This window comes from Thamnophis sirtalis, unplaced genomic scaffold, assembly GCF_051295495.1.
Source record: "Thamnophis sirtalis isolate CommonGarterSnake01/CBP01778 unplaced genomic scaffold, rThaSir2_p1.2 scaffold_17, whole genome shotgun sequence".
NCBI classification, from domain to species: Eukaryota; Metazoa; Chordata; class Lepidosauria; order Squamata; family Natricidae; genus Thamnophis; species Thamnophis sirtalis.
In genome coordinates this window covers 4,062,218-4,089,524 of record NW_028261397.1, presented here as the reverse complement: position 1 = coordinate 4,089,524, position 27,307 = coordinate 4,062,218, and the positions used below count along the sequence as shown (strand labels likewise).

General features: G+C 44.6%; 1 protein-coding gene across 1 annotated transcript in view; it reads right to left on the bottom strand.

Moving 5' to 3' along the window:
• The window catches only part of NXN (nucleoredoxin), an 87,059-nt gene that overhangs the window by 31,543 nt on the left and 28,209 nt on the right, over positions 1-27,307 (bottom strand). Inside the window, exon 2 of the mRNA XM_087702848.1 lies at positions 456-573. Coding sequence (XP_087558974.1) covers positions 456-573 — 118 coding nt within the window. The remainder of the gene's footprint in view (positions 1-455; positions 574-27,307) is intronic.

Sequence of the window (27,307 nt, the reverse complement as noted above, 5' to 3'; positions counted from 1 at the left end):
GCCGGATTCGGCCACATTGTGGGCCGGATCCGGCCCACGGGCCTTGTGTTTCACCCCTCTGTACCTAGAAGGGATCAGCAATCCGTGGCTCTGGAGCCACATGTGGCTCTCTCATCCCTCTGCTGCGGCTCCTTGTTGCTCAAAATATGAGTCACAACCACCCACCAGAACGCGATTTATTGAGCTTTTTCGACCGTGGTAGGCCAACCATGGATAAATCCAAGAAAAAGTTTCAGAAGACAACAGAATGTTTAATTCAGCTTCACATGCTAGTTTTGTGGCCGCTCAGGAAATAGTCAGGCACGGCAAAAGTTTTGTGGCTTCTGGTGTTTTCTTTTCTGTGGGAAAGGGGTCCAAATGGCTCTTTGAGTGCTTAACGTTGCCGACCCCTGACCTAGATGGACGGGAAGAATTTTTGGCCCAGCAAGGAACACGGGTGCTCCATCTCCGCTTACCTTCTGGGTCATCTCGGATCACCAAGAGGCCATTCCGACAAACCACTTTCCCAGTGTTGGCATCTATAAATATCAGCGAGGGGATGTTGGAAACCCGGAATTTGTTCCACAATTTCAACTGGAAGGGCAAAAAAAGAAAGAGAGAAAGAAAGAAAGAAAGAAAGAAAGAAAGAAAGAAAGAAAGAAAGAGAAAGAAAGAAGAATAAAAACACATAAGAAACGGAACCAATACAATACACTTTTTCCTTCCTCCCTTCTTTTCTTCCTCCCTCCCTTCCTTTTTCCTTCTTCCCTCCCTTCCCATTTTATGCAAAAAGGAGTGCTCAAAATACTTACAATACAATACAATAGCAGAGTTGGAAGGGACCTTGGAGGTCTTCTAGTCCAACCCCCTGCCTAGGCAGGAAACCCTATATTGTTCCAGACAAATGGCTATCCAGCATCTTCTTAAAGACTTCCAGTGTTGGGGCATTCACAACTTCTGGAGGCAACTTCTGTTCCACTGATTCATTGTTCTGATTGTCAGGAAATTTCTCCTCAGTTCTAAGTTGCTTCTCTCCTTGATTAGTTTCCACCCATTGCTTCTTGTTCTGCTCTCAGGTGCCTTGGAGAATAGCTTGACTCCCTCTTCTTTGTGGCAACCCCTGAGATATTGGAAGATGCTATCATGTCTCCCCCTGGTCCTTCTTTCCATTAAACTAGACATACCCAGTTCCTGCAACCGTTCTTCCTATGTTTTAGCCTCCAGTCCCCTCATCATCCTGGTTGCTCTTCTCTGCACTCTTTCTAGAGTCTCCACATCTTTTCTACATTGTGGCGACCAAAACTGGATGCCGTATTCCAAGTGTGGCCTTCCAAGGCCTTATAAAGTGGTATTAACCCTTCACGTGATCTTGATTCTCTCCCTCTGTTTGTGCAGCCTAGAACTGTGTTGGCTTTTTTGGCAGCTGCTGCACACGCCTGGCTCCCATTTAAATGGTTGACCAGAAATGCAATTAACAGAAAAACGGAAATAAATTATCGTTATGCAGGCCGTCCTCCACTGATGATCATTTGTTTAAAGACTTTTTAAAAGTTACAACAATGCTGGAAAAAGTGGCTTAAGACATGTCATCGCACATACGACCATAGTCACATGATCGAAATGTCTACTGCTATTGCTACTGCTATTTGGGCCCTTGGCAATATTTACAATCATCTCTATTTGTGACTTCCCAGCCAGCTTCCGGTGCGCCAAGTCATTGGGGAGAAAGCTGGATTCGTTTAACGACCAGGCATTTCATTTAACAACTGCAAAGATTTACCTAGCAACCCCAACAAAAAAGGTCATAAAACCAGGCGCAATTTACTGAACAGCAACATAAATTCTGGTCGTAAGTTGAGGACTATCTATGTAATGTTTGATGGATTCCCTTGACTAACGCAGTGATTCACTTAATAACATGGCCAAAACGATTGTTTAAAAGGTGGCAAAACTCACTTAACAACTACCTTGCTTCACAATGAAAATTCTAGTCGTAAGTCAAAGTACTATCTATATATAATAATGTTGAACTGATTCACTTAACCACTGTGGCAAAATCAGGTGCAACTCATTTAACAACCACCATGCTTAGCAACAGAAATTTTAGCCGTAGGTTTGAGGACTACCTATTTAATGCTTGATTCATTCACGTTAACAACTGTGATGATTAATTTAAAAACAACGGCAAAAAAAGATCGTAAAATCAGGCGCAACTCACTTAACCGTGACCCGTCAAAACCGCGGAGGAATAAAGCGCGCCCGACGAAAGCGCGTACGTGACGCCATCAGCAGCGCGATGAAAAAAATTAAAAATAAATTAAATTAAAATTAAATTAAAGCAAGCCGATTCACATAAAGGTAAGGGTTAGGTTTAGGTTTAGGGTTAGGTTAAGGGTTAGGGTTAGGTTTAGGGTTACGTTACGCGTTAGGGTTAGGTTAAGGGTTAGCGTTAGGTTTAGCGTTAGGTTAAGGGTTAGGTTTAGGGTTAGGTTTGGGGGGGTTAGGGTAAGGTTTTCGCTTTAATTTTAAATTTACCGCTCACAGCGCAATGTTTTCGTCGCGCTGTGATGACGTCACGTACGCGCTTTCGTCGAGCGCGCTTTATTCCTCCGCGGTTTTGTGGTGGAACCCACTTAACAACCAAAATTCTGGTCGTAAGTCGGGGACTATGTAATGCTTGACCGATTCACCTAACAACTGTGATGATTAATTTAAAAATCACGGCCAAAAAAGGTCGTAAAATCAGTCACTAAACCACAAAATTCCGGTCGTAAACCGAGGACTACCTACAGTATATAATATTTCGATTTACAAGCCTCCCAGGATCTGGTTTTGGATGACAATTCAGATTGTAAGCAACTTCGCATCGCTCTAAGAGCTATTTCTCATCAAGCCGCTTGGTGAATTGGAGGTTTCCCTTCCAAATCTGTGGGATTACAAAAAAAAAACAACCGAGGCCCCTCTGACTGTGCACGATGGGAGCTGAGATCCAATCCACCCAGAAAGCCACAAATTGCCAAAGCCTTAAATTCATGCAGCTTAAAATACACACACACATACACACACTCGGAAATAAAATCTCTCTCTGGTTTAATTCAGGCACCGCATCCTTTTGCAATAAATGGATTAAATGAATGTACAACGAGTAAGTTACAAAAATGGGAAGCGAGAAGGGGGGGGAAATATGCATTCCTCATCTTATTTTTATTAAGGGAGGAAGGTTGCTTTGAGGGCGCGAATGCAAAATTGGCTCCTCTTAAATCGTTTATTCGTAGCAGGAGAACGGATTTACCTCCAATAGACCGATCAGATCCCACAGATTAGGCCTCCTCCGAATTCCATCCGCCGGCCAGTGTCGACTGGCGACTACCCGGAGGAGAGCCTTCTCTGTGGCTGCTCCGACCCTCTGGAACGAGCTCCCCGTGGAGATTCGAACCCTCACCACCCTCCAGGCCTTCCGCAAAGCCCTTAAAACCTGGCTGTTCCGACAGGCCTGGGGCTAAAGAGTTTTTGCCTCCCCTTCTCGAATGGTATGGTTGTTGTGTGTTTTTAAATTTTGTATTGTTATGTCTCCTCTTTTTTATCCCCCCGTCTGTACTCCCTTCCCTGATTGAATTGTGAGCTGCCCTGAGTCCCCTTTGGGGAAAAGGGCGGCATATAAATGTAATCAATCAATCAATCAATCAATCAATCAATCGATTTCTGAAGCGAATCAAAAAACTACAATCCTCAAAAAACAACAGTTAGTTTAGTGACTGTCCAAAGTTACAATGGTGATTTATGACCATTTTTCACACTTACGACCATTGCAGCATCCCCACGGTCATGTTTGGGAGGCAAGCAGGCAAACAGACGTTTATAGATATAGAATGATAGCTATAGGTAGGTAGGTAGGTAGACACGACAGATTACAGATAGATAGATGGATGGATGGATGGATGGATTTAGATATAGAATGATAGCTAGGTAGGTAGGTAGATGATAGACATGATAGATAGATAGATAGATAGATAGATAGATAGATAGATAGATAGATAGATAGATAGATAGATAGATAGATAGATAGATGCATTTAGATATGGAATGATAGCTAGGTAGGTAGGTAGATGATAGACATGATAGATAGATAGATAGATAGATAGATAGATAGATAGATAGATAGATAGATAGATAGATAGATAGATAGATAGATAGATAGATAGATGCATTTAGATATGAAATGATAGCTAGGTAGGTAGGTAGATGATAGACATGATAGATAGATAGATAGATAGATAGATAGATAGATAGATAGATAGATAGATAGATAGATAGATAGATGCATTTAGATATAGAATGATAACTAGGTAAGTAGGTAGGTAGATAGATGATATGATAGATGACAGACATACGTATTAAGGTATAGAATGATAACTATGGCTAGGTAAGTAAGTAGGTAGGTAGGTAGATGATAGATAGACATGATAGATAGATGACAGATAGATAGATATGATAGATAGATGATAGATAGATAGATAGATAGATAGATAGATAGATAGATAGATAGATGTATTTAGATATAGAATGATAGCTAGGTAAGTAGGTAGGTAGACAGTTGATAGATAGACATGATAGATGGATGATAGATAGATAGATAGATAGATAGATAGATAGATAGATAGATAGATAGATAGATGCATTTAGATATAGAATGATAACTAGGTAAGTAGGTAGGTAGATAGATGATATGATAGATAGATGACAGACATACGTATTAAGGTATAGAATGATAACTATGGCTAGGTAAGTAAGTAGGTAGGTAGGTAGATGATAGATAGACATGATAGATAGATGACAGATAGATAGATATGATAGATAGATGATAGATAGATAGATAGATAGATAGATAGATAGATAGATAGATAGATAGATGTATTTAGATATAGAATGATAGCTAGGTAAGTAGGTAGGTAGACAGTTGATAGATAGACATGATAGATGGATGATAGATAGATAGATAGATAGATAGATAGATAGATAGATAGATAGGACGACAAAATCGCGGTCGACGAAAGCGCGTATGTGACGTCATCACAGCGCGACGAAAAAGATCGAAAAAGATCGGAAAATGTAAAAATAAAGCTAAAACCTTCCCCTAACCCCCCCAAACCTAACCCTAAACCTAACCCTTAACCTAACCGTAAACCTAACCCTAAACCTAACCCTTAACGTAACGAAAAACCTAACGCTAACCCTTAACCTAACGCTAAACGTAACGCTAACGCTCTAACCCTAACCCAACCCTAACCCTAACCCTAACCCTTACCTACCCCTACACCTTATGTGAATCGGCTTGCTGTAATTTAATTTTTATTTCAATTTTTCGATCTTTTTCGTCGCGTTGTGATGACGTCACATACGCGATTTCGTCGACCACGCTTTTGTGGAACGCGCTTTTGACGGGTCACGAGATAGATACATAGATACATAGATAGATACATAGATATAAATATAGAAAGAGAGCTCCAAATATTCTCCTCCATTGTTAAAACCCGCAACGCGTAGATCTGCCTTCCGTAATCGGAACCCTGATGGTGCTACGAGGCTTAAACAAATGCCCGTTTAGCGGCCCTGCTGGCCGGCCCCCCTCGCCTGTTCAAATCGGAAACCCTTCGGCTGCATCCATTAGACGCTGGCTGGCTGGCAAGCCTCCGACTTCGAAGACGGGGGAAGGAATTGGAAGAGCTTTGGGCAGGCTTTGGAGCCAGCCCAAGGAGATGTATTTGCAAACTCTCTCGCAGTGTCCACTTCAAACCGGCCAAATCCTTCTGTTTATTTGGCCTGCACCGTCCAGAAGAGCCTCTGGTGGGTGGTTTGTGTTGCATTAGCTTTTTTGGCAGTCCGACAGCCACCGGCTCTGTCTTCGGTTACAGCTGACCGATGTGGCCTGAGATCCGACAGGCAGGAAGCCGAGGCCCATCTCGGGAAATGAAAACACAATTTTGCTAGCAAAGGAGGATAGAATAGAATAGAATAGGGATAGTCTAGGATAAGATAAAAACAGGAATAGGAATAGAATGGGAATAGGGATAGTCTATGATAGGATAGGAATAGAACAGAATAGGAATAGGGATAGTTAGGATAGGATAGGATAGGATAGGATAGGATAGGATAGGATAGGATAAGAATAGGATAAGAATAGGAATAGGAATAGAATGGGAATAGAGATAGTCTAGGATAGGATAAGGAATGGGAATGGGAATAGAATGGGAATAGGGATAGTTAGGATAGGATAGGAATAGGAATAGAATGGGAATGGAAATAGAGTAGAATGGGAATGGGAACAGAATGGGAATAGGGATAGTCTAGGATAGGATAGGGAATGGGAATAGGAATAGAATGGGAACAGGGATAGTCTAGGATAGGCTAGGAATGGGAATAGGAATAGAACAGAATGGGAATAGGGATAGTTAGGATAGGATAGGATAAGAATAGGAATAGAAAATGGAATGGGAATGGAAATAGAATAGAATGGGAATAGACTGGGAATAGAATGGGAATAGGAATAGAATGGGAATAGGGATAGTCTAGGATAGGATAGGAATGGGAATGGGAATAGAACAGAATGAGAATAGAATAGAATGAGAATGAGAATGGGGAAAGGGATAGTCTAGGATAGGATAGGATAGGAATGGGAATAGAATAGAATGGGAATAGGAATAGAGTAGAATAGAATGGAATAGAATAGGGATAGTCTAGGATAGGATAGGAATGGGAATGGGAATAGAGTAGGGTAGAGTAGAGTAGAGTAGAATAAAATAGAATTCAATTAGAATAGGGATAGGGTAGGAATAGGAATAGACATAGAATGGATAGGAAGGAATAGGAATAGAACAATTTTTTCATCTCCTTCCCCAAAACCTCTTCAACTCCCAGAATCCCCCAGCCGCATTGAAGTCCACAGGACTTAAAGTCACCAAGGTTGAGAAACACTGCTATAGGGCACTGCATACAAGAACAACTAGACACAAGGACAGTTTTCCCCCCGAATGCCATCCCTCTGCTAACAGGACTTAAAGTCACCAAGGTTGAGAAACACTGCTATAGGGCACTGCATACAAGAACAACTAGACACAAGGACAGTTTTCCCCCCGAATGCCATCCCTCTGCTAAACAACTCATTCCCACAACACTGTCAATAATTTACTAATAATGTATTACTATTATTCTTCTCTTCCTTCCTAGAATCTATCTCTCCACCCTTATGACTATAACCATGTTGCTTGTATCTTTCAAATTATATTTTTATTTGTTTCCTAGTATGATTTGATAGCTTTAGTAACTGACTATCATGAAGTGTTGTATCTTTTGATTCGTGATGAATGTATTTTATTCTCTTATGTACACTGAGAGCATCTGCACCAAAGACAAATCCCTTCTGTGTCCAATCACACTTGACCAATAAATAATCCTATTCTATTCTATTCTATTCTAGTCTGAATTCTGTTCTGTCCTATTCTAGTCTGAATTCTGTTCTATTCTATTCTGAATTCTGTTCTGTCCTATTCCATTCCATTCCATTCTATTCTATTCTGAATTCTGTTCTATTCTATTCTGAATTCTGTTCTGTCCTATTCTGTTCTATTCCATTCTATTCTATTCTATTCTATTCTATTCTGAATTCTGTTCTGTCCTATTCTGTCCTATTCCATTCCATTCTATTCTATTCTGAATTCTGTTCTATTCTGAATTCTATTCTATTCTGAATTCTGTTCTGTCCTATTCTATTCCATTCCATTCTATTCTATTCTATTCTATTCTGAATTCTGTTCTGTTTTATTCTGAATTCTGTTCTGTTCTGTTCTGTTCTATTCTATTCTATTCTATTCTGGTCTGAATTCTGTTCTGTCCTATTCTGTTCTATTCTATTCTGTTCTGAATTCTGTTCTATTCTATTCTATTCAGCGAATCTTCCCTGTTGATTTTGCAAACAAGGATTAAAAAAAAAAGATAGAAGATCATCCATCACACGGATTCCTTTCAACAACCCAGCAGACAGGAATACAACAGGGAGAGGGCTAAACCGTTGCACGCCCTCAGATTATTTGACTTTTGACCTTCCTGCTCTAATAGGTTTATGATCATGGTTCTCCACTGAGACAAAAAAGGATGGTTTTTTAAAGAGAATGGACTAAAATAGGATTAATCCGGTAGTGTTAGGAATTCTGAGTCTGTGTTTGACTGCAACGGACTTTTTTTGAAAAATGTACCTGTTTAATTTCAGCTATTGGTCTAGGCCAGTGGTTCCTAAACTTGGCAACCTTAAGACTTGTGGACTTCAACTCCCAGAATTCTCCAGCCAGCTGGCTGGAGAATTCTGGGAGTTGAAGTCCACAAGTCTTAAAGTTGCCAAGTTTGGGAACCACTGGTCTAGGCAGCACCTTAACATCTGTCAAAAGCAAAACCTAGCATGGTGTTCAGCCTATTAAATAAAAAAGCAAAAACTTTCCCAGAGTTCCCCAGCCAGCATGCTTTAAGATCCAAGCTGGTTGGTGAATTCTGGGAACTGAAGTCCACCTCTCTTAAAGCATGCTGGGAATTATTGAAGTCCACGCATCTTAAAGCATGCTGGCTGGGGGATTCTGGGAGTGGAAGTCCAGTCAACTTAAAGCATACTGGCTGGGGAATTCTGGGAGTTGAAGTTCACCCCTCTTAAAGCAGGCTGGCTGGGGGATTCTTGGAACTGAAGTCCACCCCTCTTAAAGCATTCTGGCTGGGGGGTTCTGGGAGTGGAAGTCCATCCCTCTTAAAGCATTCTGGCTGGGGGGTTCTGGGAGTGGAAGCCCACCCCTCTTAAAGCATGCTGGCTGGGGGATTCTGGGAGTGGAAGCCCACCCCTCTTAAAGCATGCTGGCTGGGGGATTCTGGGAGTGGAAGTCCACCCCTCTTAAAGCATGCAGGCTGGGGAATTCTGGGAGCTGAGGTCCACCCCTCTTAAAGCATGCAGGCTGGGGGATTCTGGGAGTGGATGTCCACCCCTCTTAAATCATGCTGGCTGGGGGATTCTGGGAGTGGATGTCCACCCATCTTAAAGCCTGCTGGCTGGGGAATTCTGGGAGCTGAAGTCCACCCCTCTTAAATCATGCTGGCTGGGGGATTCTGGGAGTGGATGTCCACCCATCTTAAAGCATGCAGGCTGGGGAATTCTGGGAGTGGAAGTCCACCCCTCTTAAAATGTGCCAGCTGAGGAATTCTGGGAGCTGAATCCACCCACCTCCAAGCTGCCAAGTGCCCCAAGGCTGTGCTTTGATAAAAGAAAATCCATTTGGCCTCAGAGTCTCTAATTTCCCTTGAAATGATGCTCAATTGAGGAAAAAGTCCTGCCGTAGGGAAGCTGCCAACTTGCTGCTTTCTGGGCCAAAGACGTGGCTCCTTCAAACGCTTTCGGCAAATGCCAAAATCCAAAGAAGATGCCAAAGCCCAGGAGGGCAATTTTGGATGCATCTCACGCGGCAAGAATGGAAGAAGGGAGACCATTTCTCCGTGCAGAAGAACGATAAAATCCTTCCAAAACTTTTGAGAGTGACGGACAAAATGGACGATTGCAAACACCCCCACCCCAAGCAAGAAACCTGCCCTCCACCGTGCCCCCCCCCCGATCTCGCCCATTATTTGCATGCCTAACCACAATTGCCGATGCGCTCTTGGCTCCTATCCCTTGGTTTGTTTGGAGAGCATCCGGCAGCTGACAGCGGCCAGGAAATAACAAATCCAAAGCAAACAGAGAGGCATTAGACAATTAAAGTGGAATGTGGCAGCCAAAAGAGAGAGAGAGAGGGAGGGGGGGAGAGAGAGGGGGGTGGGGGAGAGAGAGTGAGGGGGAGAGAGAAGGAGAGTGGGAGGGGGAGAGAGAGAGGGAGAATGGGAGAGGGAGGGCGAGAGAAAGGGAGGGGGAGAGAGAGAGGGAGAGATGGGCGGAGGGGGAGAGATAGGGGGAGGGGGAGAGAGAGGGGGGATGGGGAGGGAAAGGGAGGGGGAGAGAGAGGGTGGGGAGAGAGGGGGGAGAGAGGGGGGAGGGGAGAGAGAGGGAGGGGGAGAGACGGGGAGAGAGAGAGGGAGAGGGAGAGAAGGGATAGGTGTTAATTTGTTTGTTTCCCCTCCCTTCGAGTTGTAAGCCGCCCTGAGTCCCCCCAGGGAAAAGGGCGGCATATAAATAAACTACTCAATACTACTCAATACTCAGGGGGGAGAGAGAGAGGGAGGGGGAGAGAAAGGGAGGGGGAGAGAGAGGGAGGGGGAGGGGGCAGGGGGAGAGAGAGGGGGAAAGGGGGAGAGAGGGAGGGAGGGGAGAGAGAGAGGGAGGGGGAAAGAGAGGGAGGGGAGAGAGAGGGAGAGGGAGAGAGAGGGAGGCGGGGAGAGAAAGGGAGGGGGAGAGAGGGAGGGGGAGAGGGGAAGGGGAAGAGAGAGGGGGGAGAGAGGGGGAGAGAGAGAGAGAGGGAGGGGGAGAGAGAGGGAGAGAGAGGGATGCTCGTTGGCTTGACCACCGAAGGGGAGAACGAATTTGGGGGGGGTTGCAAAAAGAGGCATGGGGTCTGCCCCAAATTCCATCAGAAGAAGAGGAGAAAAAGGGGATTAGCACCATGGTAAAATCAAAAGTGGCCCAGCGTCTGAGATGCTGTGCTTGTCGATCAGAAAGGTTGTCAGGTCGGCAGTTCAAATCCCTAGCGCTGCATAACGGAGGGAGCTCCCTTGACTTGTCCCAGCTTCTGCCAACCTAGCAGTTCAAAAGCACGTTAAAAATGCAAGTAGAAAAATAGGGACCACCTTTGCTTGGAAGGCAACAGCGTTCCATGTGCCTTCTGCATTTAGTCACGCCAGCCACATGACCACAGAGACGTCTTCGGACAGCGCTGGCTCTTCGGCTTTGAAACGGAGATGAGCACCAACGCCCCCTAGAGTCGGGAACGACTAGGACAGATGTGCGAAGGGAACCTTTAGTTTTTTAAAACCAAAGGGATCAGGGTGAGGTAATTACATACGGGGTGGCATAATGAGGCCCAGACATAATCCTGGACATAATCAGTTTCCCCTTCCACATCCAGTGGCCCTGCCTGAGATTTTTGGGTGGCAGCCTAAATCACCCAGAATTTTGGCCTGGATCGAATGCAACCTTTGGCCTGGGCATCACCCAAAAGGCTATGATGAAGGTTGTTAAGGAAACCTTGCAAGAATGCGAGAAACGGCCCAGATTCTCGCCTTTAATTAATCCGCAAAAGTTTCAGAAATACCCCCTGACATTTACCGAAAAAGCCGACTGGAGCCTTAAAAGAAAGGAAAGGCACAGAAAGAAAGAAAAATATATACGGATAGTCCTCGCCTTGCAACCACAAGTGAGCCCCCCCAATCGAGCAAGACCGTTGTTAAGTGAGTTTTGCCTCGTTTTATGGACCTTGCTTGTCAAAGTTGTTAAGTGAATCATGACAGTTATTCAGTTAGTAACAATGGCAATAGCACTTAAGACCTATATACCACTTCACTGGGCTTTTACAGCCCCCTTTGAGTAGTTTATAGAGTCAGCCTCTTGCCCCCAACAATCTGAGTCCTCATTTTACTGACCTCGGAAGGATGGAAGGATGAGTTGAGCTGGTCAGGATCAAACTTCCTGACTGTGGGCAGAGTTAGCCTGCAATACTGCATTATAACCATTGTGCCACCACGGATTCCTTCCTTTCTCCCTCCCTCCTCTTCTTTCTGTCTTTCCTCCCTTCCTTCTTCCCTCCCTTCTTTCTTTTTCTTTCTTTTCTTCCTTCCTTCTTCCCCCCTTTCTTTCTTCCCTCCCTTCCTTTTTGCCTTTTCTTTCTTCCCTCCCTCCCTTTCTTCCTTCTTTCCTTCCTTTTTCTTTCTTTCCCCCTTCCTTCTTTCCTTTCTTCTTCCCTCACGCCCTTTTTCTTTCTTTTTTCTTTCCTTTCTTCTTCCCTTTCTTTCTTCCCTCCCTTCCTTCTTTCTTCCCTCCATTTCTTCCTTCTTTCCTTCCTTTTCTTTCTTTCCCCCTTCCTTCTTTCTTTCCTTCCTTCTTCCCTTTCTTTTTTCTTCCCCCTTTCCTTTTTTCTTTCCTTCCGCCCTCCCTCCCTTCTTTCTTTCCTTCTTCCCTCCCTTCTTTCTTCCCTTCCTTCCTTCTTTCCTTTCTTCTTCCCTCCCTTTTTCTTTCTTTTTTCTTCCCTTCCTTCTTCCCTCTTTCTTTCCTTCTTCCCTCCCTTCCTTCTTTCCTTCCTTCTCCCCCTCCCTCCCTTCTTTCTTTCCTCCCTCCCTCCCTTCTTTCTTTCCTTCCTTCTTCCCTCCCTTCTTTCTTTCTCGCTTTCCTTCTTCCCTCCCTTCTTTCTTCCCTTCCTTCTTTCCTTCTCAAGCAATCTCACTTAGACATATACCGCTTCAAAGTGCTTTTATAGCTCTCTTTAAGCAATTTACAGAATCAGCCTCTTGCCCCCAATAATCTGGGTCCTCATTTAATGGACCACAGCTCTAGTAACCTGGTTATTAAGTGAATCTGGCTTCCCCATTGACTTTGCTTGTCAGAAGGTGGCAAAAGGGGATCGCGTGACCCCGGGTCGCTGTGACCGTCATAAATAGGAACCCAATTGCGAAGCATCCAAATTTTAATCACCCCCCCCCCCAACCTGCACCGCACTGTGTATTCCTCAAGTAGGTGAACATTTACAAATTTAATTCAACCCTTTCCAGCTCTTTCAGTAGAAGCGTCTCCAAATGGAGGCAGGAGAACAAGAGCCCAAAATCCTGGGGGGGGGGGAATGAACACCCAGAAAATCCCTTTGTCCCTTAAAGCCCCCCCCCTCCCGAAAAGACAGTCCCTCCGTTTAATTTTAGTTCTCACCAAAGAAAGAAAGCGCAGCTGACCTCTGAAGGCCACTCCTGATCAGAAAAGGATTCTGCAGCTAATCCCCTTATTAGGTTTTTTTGCCAGATATTTCTGTCGTATCCTTGACAAAACTGCTCAGCGAAAAACGGAGAGGGAATGCGCCGTTTGTGGGGTGTGTGTGGAGGAATCTGGTTTTGGAATTGGAAAAAAACAGAAATGGCCCAAGAGCTTCAATACTTTGGGAATTCTGAGCAAGCCAAATTTCGTTTTGAATTTTTTTTTTTTTTTAAAAGGGGGGAACTGACTGTGGGATGCTAGAATTCTCCATTTATTGGGAGGTGCGAGGATTTTGCACTTGAGATGCTAGCATTCTGAATTTATCGGGGGATGCTAACGTTTTAGTGTGAGATGCAAGGGTTTTGCATTTCGAATAGGATAGAATAACAGAATTGGGAGGGACCTTGGAGGTCTTCTAGTCCAACCCCCTGCTTAGGCAGAAAACCCTATACCGTTTCGGACAAATGGCTATCCAACATCTTTTTTAAAGACTTCCAGTGTTGGGGCATTCACAACTTCTGGAGGCATGGAGTTCCACTGATTAATTGTTCTGACTGTCAGGAAATTTCTCCTGGATTCTAAGTTGCTTCTCTCCTTGATTAGTTTCCACCCATTGCTTCTTGTTCTACTACCCACAGGTGCCCTGGAGAATAGCTTGACTTGGCTATAATTTTGTGTTCATCAGGAGTTTAAAATTATTTGGAGCTGCTGGAAGTTTGCATTTATTGGGGGATGCTAAAATTTTGCAATTAGAGGCTAGAATTTTGCTTTCATTTTATTTTTATTTTTGCTGTTTTATCAAGAGATGCTAGAATTTTTGAATGTATCAGATGATGCTACAATTCTGCCTTTACTGGGAGACGCTAGAATTTGTGTTTATCGGGGGTTTACATTTATTTGGTGATGCTGGAATTTTGCATTTATTTGGAGATGCTAGAATTTTTGTCAAGAGGAATGTGAAATTGAAAGAAAAGAAGCACGAAGGACAGACTGACCTAGTTGCCAATTTGTCTCTGATTTGTTATAATTGTTATAAAGTTTTAAACCAGCCAAAATAATTGATGGTTTTCAACACTGTAACACTGAGTTTGAATTCGAATTGTGTACCAATGCTAAGCAGGTAATTGCTAAAAAGCAGAAACTTTTATTAAAATTGAAAACAGAAGAATATTTTAAATGCTTTTTATTGTCTTAATCGTTTTTAATTTTAGAAAAGCCGCCTAGACTCATGGACTGAGATGGCCAGCTATAGAAATTGAAGAAATGAATGAGTGAATAAATAAATAAATGTATAATAAAGTGGGACAAAACTTCTGGTTATAATATACAGATGGAACCGTGGGGAAACATGTGGTTGAAAGGATGAAATTTACACTGGAATATAACCTTAAAGAAGAAGAGTTTTGATAAAACGATGTACCGCTGACATACGTCACCAGAGATACTATCCGGAATGAAATTTTAAAACAGAGGGGATGTTTCTGGTCCTCATGAGCACATAAAGGCATTTCAAGGTGTGAGAACTGTGGCAGCATTTGAAAAAGCAAAAACAGAAGAAGAAGAAGAAGAAGAAGAAGAAGAAGAAGAAGAAGAAGAAGAAGAAGAAGAAGAAGAAGAAGAAGAAGAAGAAGAAAGAAGAAGAAGAAGAAGAAGAATTGAGGAAGAAGGAAAAAGAGGAGGAGGAGGAGGAGGGAGAGGAGGGGGAAAAGAAGAAGAGGAGGAGGAGGAGGAAGAGTTTAAGAAGAAGAAAAAGAAGAGGGAAGAAAAGGAGGAGGAGAAGGAAGAAGAAAAGAACAAGAAAAGAAGAAAAGGAGAAGAAAAAGAAGAAAAGAAGGAGGGGGAGGAGGAGAAGAAGAGGAGGAGGAAGCGGGAGAGGAGGGGAAAAAGAAGAGGAGGAAGAAGAAGAGTTAAAGAAGGAGAAAAAGAAGAGGGAAGAAGAAGAAAAGGAGAAGTAAAGGAGAAGGAAAAAGGAAGAAGAAAAGAAGAACAAGAAAAGAAGAAAAGGAGAAGAAAAAGAAGAAAAGAAGAAAAGAAGAGGAAAAGAAGAAAAGAAGAAGAATTGGAGAAGATAAAGAAGAGGAAAAAGAAGAGGAGAAGATGGGAGAGGAGGAGGAAGAAGAAGAGGAAGAGGAGGAAGAATTGAAGAAAAAGAAGAGGGAAGAAGAAAAGAAGAAGAAAAGAAAAGAAAAGGAGAAAAAGATGAAAAAAGAAAAGGAGAAGAAAAAGAAGAAAAGAAGAAGAAAAGAAGAGGAAAAGAAGAGAAGAAGGAGAAAGAATTGGAGAAGACAAAGAAGAAGGAAAAAGAAGAGGAGGAGGAAGAGGGGGAGGGGGAAAGAAGAAGAGGAGGAGGAGGAAGAAGAAGAGTTGAAGAAGAAAAAGAGGGAAGAAGAAGAAAGGAGAAGTAAAGGAGAAGGAAGAAAAGAAGAAAAGAAGAACAAGAAAAGAAGAAAAGGAGAATAAAAAGAAGAAAAGAAGAAAGAAAAGAGAAAAGGAGAAGAAAAAGAAGAAAAGAAGAAGAAAAGAAAGAGGGGGAGGAGGAGGAGAAGAAGCCGCCGCCTTTAGATTTATGATTTGAACATGTTTCGTCCAGAAGAACCACAACTGCGTTGGGTAGGTTACAACTTGTTCTGCTGTGTGTGTCAAATTCCCAGCCCTTCTCCAGCCGCTTTGATGATCCCATCAGAGTTGGAAAACAACACCGTGATGTGCGCCAGTTTTGGCAAATTAATCTACAAGTTGTTTACAAGCTTTATAAAATAAATAAAAGAGAAGCTTCTTTGCTGAAGTGTTCAGAAGACAAGGGGATTTAACTCCAGGGGGCATTGGGGAAGGAACTCCTTGCCCGCCCGTGTACGAAAATTAAACAACGAACACAGGCAGCCCTCAATTTACATCCACAATTGAGCAGGAGCTTTCCGTTGCCAAGTTGTTAAGTGAGTCTTATCCCTTTTACAGCCGTTCTTGCCCCCGTTGTTAAGTCAATCGCTGCCGTTTTTAAAATAAGTTAACCCGGTTGTTAAGTGGAGAGGAGAGGAGAAGAGAGAATAGAATAGACGAAGATTTAAATAGAAAAATGAATAGCAGTAAGAATAAGACTAGAATAGCAATAAGAAATAGAATAGTATAGAATAGAACAGAATACAATAGCAATAAGAATTAGAATAGAATAATATTTAAATACAAGAATAGAATAGAATTAGAATTGATTTAGAATAGAATAGTAAAATGGAGAGGGGAATGGAGAATAGGAGAGGAGAATGGAATAGAATAGAATAGATAGAGAAGAGAAGAAGAGAGGAATGAAGAATGGAATAGAAGAGAAGAGAGAAGAGAAGAGAAAAGAGAAGAGAGGAATGAAGAGTTGAAAAGAATAAAATAGAATAGAATAAAGAGAAGAAAAAAGAGAAGAAAGAAGAGAAGAAGAGAGGAATGAAGAATAGAATAGAGAAGAGAAGAGAGAAGAGAAGAGAGGAATGAAGAATAGAATTGAATTGAATAAAATAGAATAGAGAAGAAAGGAATGAAGAATAGAATAGAATAGAGAAGAGAAGGGAGAAGAGAAGAGAGGAATGAAGAATAGAATAGAATAGAGAAGAGAAGGGAGAAGAGATGAATGAAGAATAGAATAGAATAGAGAGAAGAGAGAAGAAAAGAGAGGAATGAAGAATAGAAATGAATAGAATAAAATAGAAGAGAGAAGAGAAGAAAAGGAGAGGAGAGAGAGGAGAGGAGAGAGGTCAGAATAGAGGAGAGAGGAGAGAACAGAACAGAATATCAGAGGGAAGGGACCTTGCAGGTCATCTAGTCCAACCCCCCTGCTCAAAGCAGGAGACCCTACATATAACATCATTTCTGACGGATGACCGTCCCCCGTCTCTCCTTGAAAGCCTCCAGGGATAAAGCAGCGCCACGCCGTTTCTTCTTTCTTTCTCCACCCCAAATATTTCCCTCCTCCTTTTCCTAATGAAAGCCAAGAGCCGCTGCTTTTGATCTCTGCTTTAGTCAAGAATTTCCCAGAAGAAAAAGGAGATTAATCGGAGCCTGCCAGGCAGAGCCCAAGAGGGTGGCAGCCCTGCTGGAGTTCAGAAATCCCTTTTCTTCTGCAGAAAACGAGAGGAAGTCCTCGACTTACGACCGCCATCCAGCCCCAACATTTCCGTGGCTGAGTGAGACGGTTTTTAAGTGACTTTGGTCCCGTTTTACAAGCTTTCTTTCTGTTGTTAAGTGAACCGCTGGTTATTAAGCTAATAACACAGTCGTTAAGTGAATCGGGCTCCCCCCCCACACACTTGACTTTTGCTTTTCAGAAGGTCACAAAAGGGGATGACGTGACCCCCCAGGACACTGCGACCGTCATAAATATGAATCAGCTGCCAAGCGTCCGGATTTTGAGCACGGAGAGGCTACAATTCATTTAGCGACCATTCAAAGCTATGACAGCACTGTTGTTCACACTTACGACCCATTGGCAAGGGACCAAAAATCGGATGCTTCGCCACGGACTTGTATTTATGACGGTCGCAGAGTCCCGGGGTCATGCAAACTTAGCAACTGCCTTGTTTAGCAAGAGGAATCCTGGTCCCAAACTGTGGTCGTATGTACGAGGACTTGTCAGAAGCTGGCTGTGAAGGATACAAGTGGCGATCGCACCATCCTGGGACCGTCATAAATGCATGCCCGTTGCCAACGGTCGTAAGGGTGGAAAACGGTGCCCCGTCACTGTTTTCAGTGCCGTTGTAACTTGGAACGGTTGCTAAACGAAACGTTGTATGTCCCTCGGCCTACGCTTGCCACTCAAAGTACCAGTAAAAAAACTCCTGAATATTTTGCCCTAAAAAGAGATGATTTCTCCACTAGCACAAAGTTAGTTTGGCAAGGAAGAAGCTTGGCTAAAATCCCTAATATATTGCTTTTTTCAATTAGCCCGGAATATGTGGGTTTGAATGGCACAAGGCGTTTTGCATATGTGGTTTCTCTCGGAGTGTCTCCGTTTTAAATGCTGGGGACTCCGTACAAGGGTGTTTCCCGACCTTCTGTGACTTTAAGATGGGTGAACAGGGAAGGAAGGAAGGAAGGAAGGAAGGGTGGGAGGAAGGAAGGAAGGAAGAAAGGAAGGAGGGAGAGGGAGGGAGGGAGGAAGGAAGGAGAGGAGAGGGGAAGAAGGAAGGAAAACAGGGAAGAAATAAGAAGGGAAAAAATAGGAAAGAAGGAAGGAAGGAAGGAAGGAAGGAAGGAAGGGTGGAAGGAAGGAAGGGTGGAAGGAAGGAAGGGTGGGAAGAAGGAAGGAAGGAGAGGAGGGGAAAGAAGGAAGAAAAACAGTGAAAAAATAAGAAGGGAAAAAATAGGAAAGAAGGAAGAAGAGGGAGGGAGGAAGGAAGAGAAAAGAAGGAAGAAATAAGCAAGGGAAAAAATAGGAAGGATGGAGGGAATGAGGAAGGAAGGAAGAAGGGGGAGGGAGGGAGGAAAAATGGGAAGAAAGAAGAAGGGAGGAAAAATATGAAGGAGAGAAGGAGGAAGGGACAAGGGGAGGGAGGGGGGAAGGAAGGAGAGGGAGGGAGAGAGGAAGAGAAAAGAAGGAGGAAAGAAGAAGGGGGGGAAATAGGAAGGAAGGAAGGAAAGAAGGAAGGAGAAGGGGAGGGTGGGGGGAAGGAAGAGAAAAAGGGAAGGAAGAAGGAAGGAAAAAATAGGAAGGAGGGAGAGAATGAGGAAGGAAGGAGAAGGGGAAGGGGGAAGAGAAAAAAGGGAAGAAAGGAGGAAAAAATAGGAAGGAGAGAGGGAAGTAGGGACAAGGGGGAGGGAGGGAGGAAGAGAAAAGAAGGAAGAAAGAAGGGAGGAAAAAATTGGAAGGAAGGAAGGAGAAAGGGGAGGAAGGGAGGAGTGAGAGGAAGAGAAAAGAGGGAAGAAAGAAGACGGAATGAAAAATAGGAAGGGAAGGAATGAAGGAAGGAACGAAGGAAAACAAGAAGGAAGGGTCTCCAGCTTGAGCAGTGGGTTTGAACTCCAAGGTCCCTTCCAACTCCGTTATTCTGAGAAAGGAATGATGGATAGAAAGCGGGGAGGGAGACACAGATAAAGAGGGAGGGAGGGAAGTAAAATGAAAAAAGGAATGAAAGAGGGAGAAAGGAAGGATAGATAGAAACGAAAGGGAGAAGGAGGGAAGGAAGGGAAAGGAAGGAAAGGAAAGGGGGATGACTGGAAGAAAGAAAGAGGGGGGGAAAGGAAGAAGAACGGAAGAAAAGGAATAACACAGGAAGGAAAGCACAGGGAAGGGAATTCTGGGAATTGAAGTCCACCCATCTTAAAAGTCTCCGAGGCCAAAAACTGCCTTTACTCACAGATCTAAAGCAGCCGTTTCCCTCTGCCTGGGCTGAGTTCAAGAAAGCTGGGCTACACAGCCACACGTGGGAACCCTCGTGGTGTATTCCCCCCCCTTGTTTTCTCCCTCCTTGCCCCCCCCCTTTCCCCAACCCCATCTGAGAGATTGCCAGGATGCCATGTGAACCTGCTCAGGCAGAATAATTGCCTTTAATTTCCTCTAATTATTGGCATTCTTGGCTTCCAAAGAATTATTTAGCAGAAAACTAATGAGTTGGGTGGGTTGGAAGTGTGTGGGGAGGTGGGGGGGGGGGGGAACACCTAATGTTCCATGAAAATCCCCCACCCACCCACCTGGAAAAGTTTGGATGTACCTCGTTGCCAACCCTGTTCCAATTGGCCTTCACTACAGCTAGTCCTCAACTTACGACCAAAACCAGAATTTCCGTGGTTCAAGTTTCATTGAGTTGCGTGCCCCTTTCCTGCCACGGTCGTTAAGCGAATCGCTGCAGCCATTAAGTCAGGTGGTTAAGCGAACCCTTTGCTCGGTCGCAAAAGGGGATCGCGTGACCCCCGGGATGCTGCGACCGTCGTAAATTTGAGCCGATTCGCCAAGCGTCTGAATTTGGATCAGGGGATCCAAATGTGAAAATGGTCGTAAGTCGCTTTTTCCACCGTCACGGTCACTGAATGAACTGTGGCTGCCAGTCAAGGACTCGTACCTCGTTTTATGACATCTCTCTTTCATTTTTATAGATCGTAGAAATGTCAAACTTTTCAACCACTTATTTTTTCCATGGTTCAAACGGTCACTGAATGAAGGGTCGTATCTTGAGGACCTGTTTTCACACTTGGAATTTCCATTAGGTAATGGAATGTGCTAGTTGTTCCTGACTCTAGGGGGCGTTGGTGCTCATCTCCGTTTCAAAGCCGAAGAGCCAGCGCTGTCCCAAGACGTCTCCGTGGTCATGTGGCCGGCCTGATTCAACACAGAAGGCGCATGGAACGCTGTTATCTTCCCACCAAAGGTGGCTCCTATTTTTCTACTTGCATTTTTTACGGGCTTTCGAACTGCTAGGTTGGCAGAAGCTGGGACAAGTCACGGGAGCTCCCTCCGTTACGTGGCGTTAGGGATTCGAACCGCCGGACTGCCGACCTTTCTGATCGAAAAGCTGAGCGTCTCAGCCACTGAGCCACCCTGAAAATCCCATGAGCCGAAATGTTTTCAAACTTACATAATTCTCTGCCTTCTCCATTTCCCCACCCCGCAACTATCAACCATCTGTTTTCATGGAAATTGATGCTTTTTAATAAAATATATTAGTCTGAAGAAAGGGGGAGTCGATATGCTGAGAATCGCGGTGTGAATATTTCTTGAGGAAAACGTAGCAGCGTTTGGCTGATCCTTATTACACAATACAATACAATAGCAGAGTTGGAAGGGACCTTGGAGGTCTTCTAGTCCAACCCCTTGCCTAGGGCAGGAAACCCTATACCGTTTCAGACAAATGGCTATCCAACATCTTCTTAAAGACTTCCAGTGTTGGAGCATTCACAACTTCTGGAGGCAACTTTTGTTCCACTGATTAATTGTTCTCACTGTCAGGAAATTCCTCCTCAGTTCTAAGTTGCTTCCCTCCTTGGTTAGTTTCCACCCATTGCTTCTTGTTCTGCCCTCAGGTGCCTTGGAGAATAGCTTGACTCCCAAATCTTCTTTGTGGCAACCCCTGAGATATTGGAAGACTGCTATCCTGTCTCCCCTAATCCTTCTTTTCATTAAACTAGACATACCCAGTTCCTGCAACCGTTCTTCATACGTTTGAGCCTCCAGTCCCCTAATCCTCTTTCTTGCTCTTCTCTGCACTCTTTCTAGAGTCTCCACATCTTTTTCTACATCGTGGTGACCAAAACTGGATGCCGTATTCCAAGTGTGGCCTCACCAAGGCCTTGTAAAGTGGTATTAATTATTATTTAATTATTATTTCATTTCATTCGATTTCATGGTTTCCGATTCTCCAACTCTCTTTTTTCAGTCTATTTTTGCTTAGTCCTCGACTTATGACCACAATAGACCTCCCACTCACCCAATTTCTGTTGCTAAACAGAAACATTGGTGAATGGAGACATTCGTCAATTTTGCTCCATTTTACAACCTTTCTTGCACCTCGTCCTTAAGTGAATCCCTGCCATGGATAAGTTGGTAACCCGGTTGTTAAGTGAATCCAGCTTCCCCCTTGACTTTGCTTGTTGAAACGACGCAAAAGGGGGGGGGCACCGCGTGACCAGATTTGCCAAGCGTCTGGATTTTGATCACACAACACGGGGCTGCTACGAAGGTCGTAACTTCGGAAAACGGTCATAAGTCACTTTTTCCCGGCGCTGCTGTAACTTTCAACGCTCATTAAATGAAGCGTCGTAAGTCGAGCACTGCCTGTGTTTGCCTTCCCGATGAGGCTGCATTAGAAGGCTGTCCTAACTTTGGAGCGTCATTAAATGAATGGTCATAAGTCGAGGGCTCTCTGTTCCACTGGAGAGAGGGAGGGAGGGAGGGAGGCGTGGGGATTTTCCCGAGGCCGAAGCGATTTGAGTCCAGCTGTTTGGTTTGGCTCCGAGGCCAGGCGCTGAGGACGCCAAGGGCGCTGGGACCAGGCGCTCATTCCCTGAATAGCCTGTTTAAAGGCATTGGTTCCGGATAATCCGCTCTTCCCCAGATCTTCGGGGTTAAGATCCCACATGACGGAGGGCAGAGGGGAGGGGGTTTCATCCTCTGGGGGCCCCAGGGAAGCCGCAGGAATCTAACAGGGGGGGGTTAGGAGGGAGAGAGGGGGAAGGGAGGAGAGAGGGAGGGAGGGATGCGGAGGAAGGGAAGGGAGAGGACCAAACAAGGGATAGAGGGAGAAAGAGAATAGAGGGAGGAAAGAAAGAGAATAGAGGGAGGAAAGAAAAAGAAGAAAAAGAAAGAGAAAGAAAGAAAGAAAGAAGGAAAGAAAGAAGGAAAGAAAGAAAGAAAGAAAGAAAGAAAGAAAGAAAGAGGAAGGGAATAAGGAAGAAAGGATGGAGAAGGAACAAATAAGGGAGGGAGGGGAGAAAGAGAATAGAGGGAGGAAAGAAAAAGAAGAAAAAGAAAGAGAAAGAAAGAAAGAAAGAAAGAGGAAGGGAATAAGGAAGAAAGGATGGAGAAGGAACAAATAAGGGAGGGAGAGGGAAGGGGGAAAGGAGGGAAGAGTAGGGAGGGAGGGAGGAAAGAAAAAAGAAAAAAAAAGAAAGAGAAGGGAGAGGGAAGAAACAAACAAGGGAAGGAGGGAGAAGGGAGGGAAGGGAGAAAGAAAAAGAGGAAGAAAGAGAGAGGGAGGAGAAAAGGAGGAAAGGAAAGGAGGGAGGGAGGAGAAAAGGAAAGCATGGGAGAAAGCAAAGAAAAAGAAGAAAGGAGAAATAATACAAGATGGATGGATGGAAGGAAGGAAAACAAGAATGAAGGGAAGAGGGAAGGGAAGGAAGGAAGGAAAACAAGGGGAAGGGTGGAGAACAAGGAGAAGGAAGGGAAGAAGGAAGGAAGGAAAACAAGGGACAAAGGAAAAAAGGAAGGAAAGAAGGAAGGAAAACAGGAAATGGAAGAGGGGAGGAAAGGAAGGAAGGAAAACAAGGGGAAGGGTGGAAAACAAGGAGAAGGAAGGGAAGAAGGAAGGAAGGAAAACAAGGGACGAAAGAAAGAAAGAAAGAAAGAAAACAAGAAGGGGAAGAGGGAAGGAAAGGAAGGAAGGAAAACAAGGGGAAGGGTGGAGAACAAGGAGAAGGAAGGGAAGAAGGAAGGAAGGAAAACAAGGGACGAAAGAAAGAAAGAAGGGAGGAAGGAAGGAAAACAAGAAGAAAGGGAAGAGGGAAGGAAAGGAAGGAAGGAAAACAAGGGGAAGGGTGGAAAACAAGGAGAAGGAAGGGAAGGAAGGGAAACAAGGAGAAGGAGGAAGGAAGGAAGGAAAAGCAAGAAAACGGACAGATATCCCTTTCTTCTGAAACGGCTTCTTCTACCAGGCCTCCCTTGAAGACAGGAGCCCCTCAGACTCAAGAAAGACTCATACTATAAATATGGCAGAACCCTGCGAGGCCCATTCCTAGGAGGGCAGACCCTCCCCAAGCAGGAGCAGTCTATCCTCGCTTTCCAACGGCTGCAGGCGCCATTTTCTCGCCAAGCAGCGCCCTGGCGCCAAGCCTTCGCGTGACGCAAACGTTGGGCCCATTTGCTCCGTCCTGAGGTGAAAAGACGCGAAAGAAATAAGCACATCGACTTCCCCACTCCGAAAAAGGAATCCAGTCAGGGCACTCAGGCCTAAACCTCTGAGGTGGCGGATCTGAGATCATCCTGGACGGGATCTCTCAATCCTTCCACCACGCCCGCCTGACCACAGCGGCTTTCCCTAATCTGACAAAAATCCAGGGAGAAAAAATTTAAAAAAATAAACAAATATCTCTAGTCCTGCAAGAATATATTGTCTGTGTGTGGTTTTTTTTTAACAACGGTCTTACTTATGTTTTCAAGTTTTGGAAAAAGCTTCCTCGTTAGGCGATTCAACTCGTATTATGGCATGAGGACTAGAAACTTGATTTCTTTGTCCGTGAATAGATAGATAGCCCATCGTTCGTTTAAGACAGGGGTTCCCAACTTGGGGAGTGAGATGATATATCAAGAGGTGGAAAAAAACTGGGGTTTAGAAGTTTCAAAATTATGGTCTATATGCATAATCCTATGCAAATTACTTCCCCTCTACTTCTCCCTCTTACTTTTCCTTTCTTCTTTCCTCCCTCCTCCTTCTTCTCCCTCTTTCCTACCATCCTTCCTTCCTCCCATTTTCTTCTCCTCCCCCTTACTTTTCCTTCCTTCCTTCTTCCTCCTTCCTTCTTTCCTCCCATTCTCCTTCCCCTCTTCTCCTCCCCCCTTACTTTTCCTTCATTACTTTTCCTTCCTTCTTCTTCTCCCTCCCTCCTTCATTCCTGCCTGCTTCTTTTTCTTCTCCCTCCTCCCTTCCTCTTCCTTCTTTCCTGCCTTCTCTCTCCTTCCTTCCGTCTTCTCCCTCATTTCTCCTTTCATCCATCCATCCATCTTCTCAGCATTATTTCACCTTCTCCTTCTCCCCCTTCCTTCTTCCTTTCCTCCTTCTCCTCTGTCCTTCTTTCACTTCTTCTCCTCCTGCCTTCCTTCTCCTCTTCCTCTGTTATTCCCGTTCCTTCTCCCCCTTCTCCTTCACTCCTCTTTCCCTTCCTTCTTCTCCTTCTTCCTTCTCTTTCTCCCCCTCCTGCCTTCCTTCTTTCCTCCAATTCTCCTTCCCCTCTTCTCCTCCCCCCTTTTCCTTCATTACTTTTCCTTCCTTCTTCTTCTCCCTCCCTCCTTCCTTCATTCATTCCTGCCTGCTTCTTTTTCTTCTCCCTCCCTCCTTCCTTCCTCTTCCTTCTTCTCTCTCCTTCCTTCCGTCTCCTCCCTCATTTCTCCTTTCATCCATCCATCCATCTTCTCAGCATTATTTCACCGTCTCCCCCTTCTTTCTTCCTTTCCTCCTTCTCCTCTGTCCTTCTTCCATTTCCTCTTCTCCTGCCTTCCTTCTCCTCTTCCTCTGTGATTCCTGTTCCTTCACTCCTCTTTCTCCTTCCCTCCTTCTTCTCCTTCTTCCTTCCTTCTCTTTCTCCCCCTCCTGCCTTCCTTCTCCTCCTCCATCCTTCCTTTGCTGCTCCATCCTTCCTTCTTCCTTCTTCTCTCTCTCTTTCCAGACTGGAAGGATGCTGCCCTAAATGATTCCAGATGTTAATTGTATATTTAGAGGAAAAAATGTTTTGTTGTTCATAGATTGAGTTCACGGGTGGATCTCAACCCCACCTCCATCCCCTCCATCCATGGTTTAACTCAGTGATGGAGATCCTTGCCTGTTTTTTGGCCCATTTTCATCCTGTTTTAGGCTGTTTTCAGTCCATTTTTTGGGTCATTCTGTGGACCATTTTTTGGCGCGAAAAACAGTCCTAAAACAGCCTGAAAAGGGCTGGATCATTTTTCAGGCCACTTTCAGGCCGATTTGGGCTCAAAAACAGCCCCAAAAATGCCCCCCCAAAACCAGCCTGAAAATGGCGCAGAAAACAGCCTGGTTTTGGGGTGTTTCTTGGCCGTTTTCAGGCCATTTTTCTGGCGCTCCGGCACCCGCGAAGACCAGTTGGTAACAGTGCCCGTGCCCACAGAGAGGGCTCTCTGCATGCCATTCTCTGGCACGTGTGGCATAGGTTTGCCATCGCTGGTTTAAGGACCAAAATTCCCACAAGTGCTGTTAACACCATTGCCACGTTTTAGCAACATGGGCATGGGAACACAGGTGTCAAAATTCTATGTATGGCTTTGGCCATATCAACCCCTACTAATCTAGGTTTTCCCTCTCTTGGACTCTGCCCTTGAGGATTAGAAGCATGAAACGAACACCTAGAAATTCAAGACTGGGTTTTTAAAGTCTGATTATTTTTTTTTACTCGTGTAGGAGGGAGGGGAATCTTTTTGAGTGATCAATCGCTTCCCTCCCCCCCTTCTTCCTTTTGCATTGGGAAAAATAATAATAAGTTTTCATCCGATGAAGTGAAATAAATCAATGCCGCCGCCACAAAAATGCAAATCTGGGCAGATGAAAATCACACGTGGGAATTTTTGTTTAGGGGGAAGGGAATCCAAATCCGTTGCCAGCTCCAAGCACAACTCCCGACGCTTCCCAAGGCAAACAGTTCAAAATCAGTTTCCGACGGGAGATCAAACCGAGGGCCGAGTGCAAAATCTGCTTCCTTAGATGAAGCTTCGAATCCAGTCCCCGAAATGTCACCGCAATGCCCACAATTATCACACTTTCCGCTGAGCAATTGGCTGCGGGCTGCCGAAGAATTTGTCTTCCTTAAGCAACCCGAGTGTGGTTTATTTACATCAAGTTGCTAGGGGGCAACTCATGAATAACAGAGTTGGAAGGGACCTTGGAGGTCTTCTAGCCTGACCCCCTGCTCAAGCAAGAGATAGCAATAGCAATCGCAACTTAAGAGTTGTATACCGCTTCACAGTGCTTGATAGCCCTCTCTAAGCAGTTTTTACAGAGTCAGCCTCTTGCCCCCAACAATCTGGGTCCTCATTTTACCTACCTCGGAAGGACGGAAGGCTGAGTCAACCTTGAGCCTGGTGAGATTCAAACTGCCAAATTGCAGGCAGGCAGCAGGCAGCAGAAACAGCCTGCAGTACTGCTCTCTGACCACTGCGCCAGCATTGGCTCCTATACCGTTCTGGACAAATGGCAATCCAATCGCTTGGAGAACCCACAACTTCAGGTGGCAAGTTGTTCCACTGGTTAATTACCCTCACTGTTAGGAAGTTTCTCCTCAGTTCTAAGTTGCTTCTCTCCTTGATTAGTTTCCACCCATTGCTTCTTGTCCTGCACTCAGGTGCCTTGGAGAATAGCTTGACTCCCTCTTCTTTGGGGCAACCCCTGAGATACTGGAAGACTGCTATCATGTCTCCCTTGGTCTTCTTTTCATTAAACTAGACATACCCAATTCCTGCAACTGTTCTTCATATGTTTTAGCCTCCACTTCCTCCTCACAATATTGTCGGAAGGGGGAAAACAATTAAACTGGCTGCTTTTCCATTTTTGCAAACAAGAAAAAGGAAGCGTTAAGAAAAATCTTGCCTTTTCCGCAGGATGCCGGGGGATTAATTTTTTTATTTTTATTGTGTTTGTTTTTCCCAGAGGTTTGAAAACACGCCAGAGGTAACTCTTAGCGATTTTACGGCCTTGCAGACTCTGTATAATTTCACGCCTGATGCTCTGGATTTCCTTTTTACGAATGGCGTTTTTTGCAAAGCTCACAGATCTCAAACCGATTTTGTTTCCCACCCAAAGAGGGACCACCGATGCCTTGATTCCTCGGGGATCAAACCAATAACAGGAGTTAGAGAGAGAGTGAGGGAAAGAGAGGGAGCGAGGGAGAGTGATGGAGACAGAGAGAGGGTGAGAGGGAGGGGAGAGAGAGGGAGTGTGTGTGTGTGTGTGTGTGTGAGAGAGAGAGAGAGAGAGAGAGCGTGTGAGAGGGAGAGAGGGAGGG